At 39.7% G+C, this 5,000-nt stretch overlaps 1 protein-coding gene across 2 annotated transcripts in view; it reads right to left on the bottom strand.

The window, feature by feature from the left end:
- LOC137971208 (uncharacterized) overlaps positions 1-5,000 on the bottom strand; it is a 23,002-nt gene that overhangs the window by 5,672 nt on the left and 12,330 nt on the right. The window contains exons 7-12 of one of the 2 annotated variants that reach the window (XM_068817977.1): positions 4,393-4,482; positions 3,787-4,035; positions 2,528-2,617; positions 1,922-2,170; positions 663-752; positions 57-305 (exon numbers count right to left, since the gene is read on the bottom strand). In XM_068817977.1, coding sequence (XP_068674078.1) covers positions 57-305; positions 663-752; positions 1,922-2,170; positions 2,528-2,617; positions 3,787-4,035; positions 4,393-4,482 — 1,017 coding nt within the window. The remainder of the gene's footprint in view (positions 1-56; positions 306-662; positions 753-1,921; positions 2,171-2,527; positions 2,618-3,786; positions 4,036-4,392; positions 4,483-5,000) is intronic. The other variant, XM_068817978.1, reaches the window with a different exon arrangement.

Raw genomic sequence — 5,000 nt, 5'->3', positions numbered from 1 at the left:
CACTGCTTCGGCGTGAAACACACACGGATCCAAACTCTTTATGGTTGAACTCTTACCTTCATCTCAATTTCTTCTTTTGACTGCACATAGTTTTTGTCGCCTTTTTCGAAACTCCGTTGATGCATACTTCCAACTTCTTCAAGTACGTCTGTTTGATGATCTCGCTCGTCTTCTTCCGGAGCACCAGAATCGCCTAATTTCAAACCAGATGAGTTATCAGCATAAGCATCTTCTTGAGTTGTTCTTGCAGCTGTCTCCTCTTCGTCACTGTTGGCTGATGCAGTGTCTTCCAGATCATAAAAAAGCTGAAAAAGTGCACATGGCTAAACAATGGAATTACCGATAAACAACACTTGAAGTGTGATGTGCCAGCGATGATGGTTGTGATCTCAGCAATGATCATGGTGAAGGTGATCATAAAAAATTTTGAAAAAGGAAAAATATAGAGCTTTTCACTAAATTTTTTAATAGCAACGGTCTATTACCATACGGTCTTCGTTCTCTGGTAGTTGAACTTCCATTATTATCTGTGTAATGAGCCCATCATGAACTCAAGGATGAGATATTTTTCAAAAGGAAAGTCTCAGACTTTCACATCAGTTTGGCGGACGATTTCATCCACAAAACTATCTCAATGAATGTTTTTTTCCATGCATACTTACCGCGCTGCTCTTTGGTCCTTCAAGCGCCGTCTTTCCTCCAACTGTGCGTTCAGCTTCTTCGCCTTTGAAAAGGTTTCTATATCTGCGCAGCTAAATTGGATCGATTACTTGAAAATGTGGGTTCTCAAAAGTTTTAATAATACGATACTTAATTAGAGAACGTTTGGAGGATGTTGAATCACAGTAAATGAAAAATAAATAATTTACCTTCTTTAGTTCAGTTTTAAGAGCAGAACTTAATGGGAGAATCCATTGCATATTTGTTGAATCAATTGCCCACTCCAGAAACGATGAGGAGACTGGTACTAGTGAAGGATTGTGGGATCGTTTGAGTAGACGGAAGATGGCAAACATGTCATTTTCATTTTTCGGCGTTTTCAAAGCCAGTAGCGTTGGTCTGTGAAGCGAAATTAACAAGAGCAAAGCTACAGGCCTTGAAAACAGTGAAAAATGACACGCTTGTGATCTTTCGTCTACTAAAACGATCCCACAATCCTTCCTTAGTACCAGTCTCCTCATCGTTTTTGAAGTGGGCCATATAAAGCGACGCTGTCATCTTCCTCTGTCGACCACGGTGCACGTACGCGTCTCAGAGCAATTTGAAATATTTACCTTTCGACCATGTTCAGTTAGTTTCTGCGTCAGTGGATAATTAACTGTGAAACTGAAAGGTCTTTTATACACTAAGATGTCCTACGTTGTTTACAACTTTACAAACGAGCTAAAAGAAACACATCGACAAGCCTAGGAACAACTGATAAATTAAGGTTGCTAACACCGGTTTCCAACTCTTCCAGAACTTTTTGCTTTGATGGATCGTTACTGCCAATCTTTATATGTTGTTACCATGAAAGTGGAATAACAAATGCCAAATCATTGATTAACAAGTGACGAAAATTTCTTGACATAATAGTTTACCATATACTGAACCATTGATAGGCAATTTGTTTCATACCCCTTTCGTGGTAATATCGATCCATCAAAGTATACGTGCTGGAAAGCGACCGTAACATGACAGTATAATGCGGTGTCTTTGCCCATAAAGGAGAAGAAGATGAGGTGAGATGATGATTACGATGATACTGGCGATGACGAAGACGTTACTGATTGGTTTACAGGGCACTAATGCTCTCTAGCTAGTAGGGCGATCTCAGAACCAAGCAGTAGCGACAAACAGTAGCGGAATTACACACATTATGTTTACACTGCTTCGACGTGAAACACACACGGATCCAAACTCTTTATGGTTGAACTCTTACCTTCATCTCAATTTCTTCTTTTGACTGCACATAGTTTTTGTCGCCTTTTTCGAAACTTCGTTGATGCATACTTCCAACTTCTTCAAGTACGTCTGTTTGATGATCTCGCTCGTCTTCTTCCGGAGCACCAGAATCGCCTAATTTCAAACCAGATGAGTTGTCAGCATAAGCATCTTCTTGAGTTGTTCTTGCAGCTGTCTCCTCTTCGTCACTGTTGGCTGATGCAGTGTCTTCCAGATCATAAAAAAGCTGAAAAAGTGCACATGGCTAAACAATGGAATTACCGATAAACAACACTTGAAGTGTGATGTGCCAGCGATGATGGTTGTGATCTCAGCAATGATCATGGTGAAGGTGATCATAAAAAATTTTGAAAAAGGAAAAATATAGAGCTTTTCACTAAATTTTTTAATAGCAACGGTCTATTACCATACGGTCTTCGTTCTCTGGTAGTTGAACTTCCATTATTATCTGTGTAATGAGCCCATCATGAACTCAAGGATGAGATATTTTTCAAAAGGAAAGTCTCAGACTTTCACATCAGTTTGGCGGACGATTTCATCCACAAAACTATCTCAATGAATGTTTTTTTCCATGCATACTTACCGCGCTGCTCTTTGGTCCTTCAAGCGCCGTCTTTCCTCCAACTGTGCGTTCAGCTTCTTCGCCTTTGAAAAGGTTTCTATATCTGCGCAGCTAAATTGGATCGATTACTTGAAAATGTGGGTTCTCAAAAGTTTTAATAATACGATACTTAATTAGAGAACGTTTGGAGGATGTTGAATCACAGTAAATGAAAAATAAATAATTTACCTTCTTTAGTTCAGTTTTAAGAGCAGAACTTAATGGGAGAATCCATTGCATATTTGTTGAATCAATTGCCCACTCCAGAAACGATGAGGAGACTGGTACTAGTGAAGGATTGTGGGATCGTTTGAGTAGACGGAAGATGGCAAACATGTCATTTTCATTTTTCGGCGTTTTCAAAGCCAGTAGCGTTGGTCTGTGAAGCGAAATTAACAAAAGCAAAGCTACAGGCCTTGAAAACAGTGAAAAATGACACGCTTGTGATCTTTCGTCTACTAAAACGATCCCACAATCCTTCCTTAGTACCAGTCTCCTCATCGTTTTTGAAGTGGGCCATATAAAGCGACGCTGTCATCTTCCTCTGTCGACCACAGTGCACGTACGCGTCTCAGAGCAATTTGAAATATTTACCTTTCGACCATGTTCAGTTAGTTTCTGCGTCAGTGGATAATTAACTGTGAAACTGAAAGGTCTTTTATACACTAAGATGTCGTACGTTGTTTACAACTTTACAAACGAGCTAAAAGAAACACATCGACAAGCCTAGGAACAACTGATAAATTAAGGTTGCTAACACCGGTTTCCAACTCTTCCAGAACTTTTTGCTTTGATGGATCGTTACTGCCAATCTTTATATGTCGTTACCATGAAAGTGGAATAACAAATGCCAAATCATTGATTAACAAGTGACGAAAATTTCTTGACATAATAGTTTACCATATACTGAACCATTGATAGGCCATTTGTTTCATACCCCTATCGTGGTAATATCGATCCATCAAAGTATACGTGCTGGAAAGCGACCGTAACATGACAGTATAATGCGGTGTCTTTGCCCATAAAGGAGAAGAAGATGAGGTGAGATGATGATTACGATGATACTGGCGATGACGAAGACGTTACTGATTGGTTTACAGGGCACTAATGCTCTCTAGCTAGTAGGGCGATCTCAGAACCAAGCAGTAGCGACAAACAGTAGCGGAATTACACACATTATGTTTACACTGCTTCGACGTGAAACACACACGGATCCAAACTCTTTATGGTTGAACTCTTACCTTCATCTCAATTTCTTCTTTTGACTGTACATAGTTTTTGTCGCCTTTTTCGAAACTTCGTTGATGCATACTTCCAACTTCTTCAAGTACGTCTGTTTGATGATCTCGCTCGTCTTCTTCCGGAGCACCAGAATCGCCTAATTTCAAACCAGATGAGTTATCAGCATAAGCATCTTCTTGAGTTGTTCTTGCAGCTGTCTCCTCTTCGTCACTGTTGGCTGATGCAGTGTCTTCCAGATCATAAAAAAGCTGAAAAAGTGCACATGGCTAAACAATGGAATTACCGATAAACAACACTTGAAGTGTGATGTGCCAGCGATGATGGTTGTGATCTCAGCAATGATCATGGTGAAGGTGATCATAAAAAATTTTGAAAAAGGAAAAATATAGAGCTTTTCACTAAATTTTTTAATAGCAACGGTCTATTACCATACGGTCTTCGTTCTCTGGTAGTTGAACTTCCATTATTATCTGTGTAATGAGCCCATCATGAACTCAAGGATGAGATATTTTTCAAAAGGAAAGTCTCAGACTTTCACATCAGTTTGGCGGACGATTTCATCCACAAAACTATCTCAATGAATGTTTTTTTCCATGCATACTTACCGCGCTGCTCTTTGGTCCTTCAAGCGCCGTCTTTCCTCCAACTGTGCGTTCAGCTTCTTCGCCTTTGAAAAGGTTTCTATATCTGCGCAGCTAAATTGGATCGATTACTTGAAAATGTGGGTTCTCAAAAGTTTTAATAATACGATACTTAATTAGAGAACGTTTGGAGGATGTTGAATCACAGTAAATGAAAAATAAATAATTTACCTTCTTTAGTTCAGTTTTAAGAGCAGAACTTAATGGGAGAATCCATTGCATATTTGTTGAATCAATTGCCCACTCCAGAAACGATGAGGAGACTGGTACTAGTGAAGGATTGTGGCATCGTTTGGGTAGACGGAAGATGGCAAACATGTCATTTTCATTTTTCGGCGTTTTCAAAGCCAGTAGCGTTGGTCTGTGAAGCGAAATTAACAAAAGCAAAGCTACAGGCCTTGAAAACAGTGAAAAATGACACGCTTGTGATCTTTCGTCTACTAAAACGATCCCACAATCCTTCCTTAGTACCAGTCTCCTCATCGTTTTTGAAGTGGGCCATATAAAGCGACGCTGTCATCTTCCTCTGTCGACCACAGTGCACGTACGCGTCTCAGAGCAATTTGAAATAT

The sequence above is a fragment of the Montipora foliosa genome, chromosome 9, assembly GCF_036669935.1.
Source record: "Montipora foliosa isolate CH-2021 chromosome 9, ASM3666993v2, whole genome shotgun sequence".
In the NCBI taxonomy this organism is placed as follows: domain Eukaryota; kingdom Metazoa; phylum Cnidaria; class Anthozoa; order Scleractinia; family Acroporidae; genus Montipora; species Montipora foliosa.
Note: the sequence above shows the minus strand (reverse complement) of the source record. Positions and strands in the feature narration are given on the sequence as shown.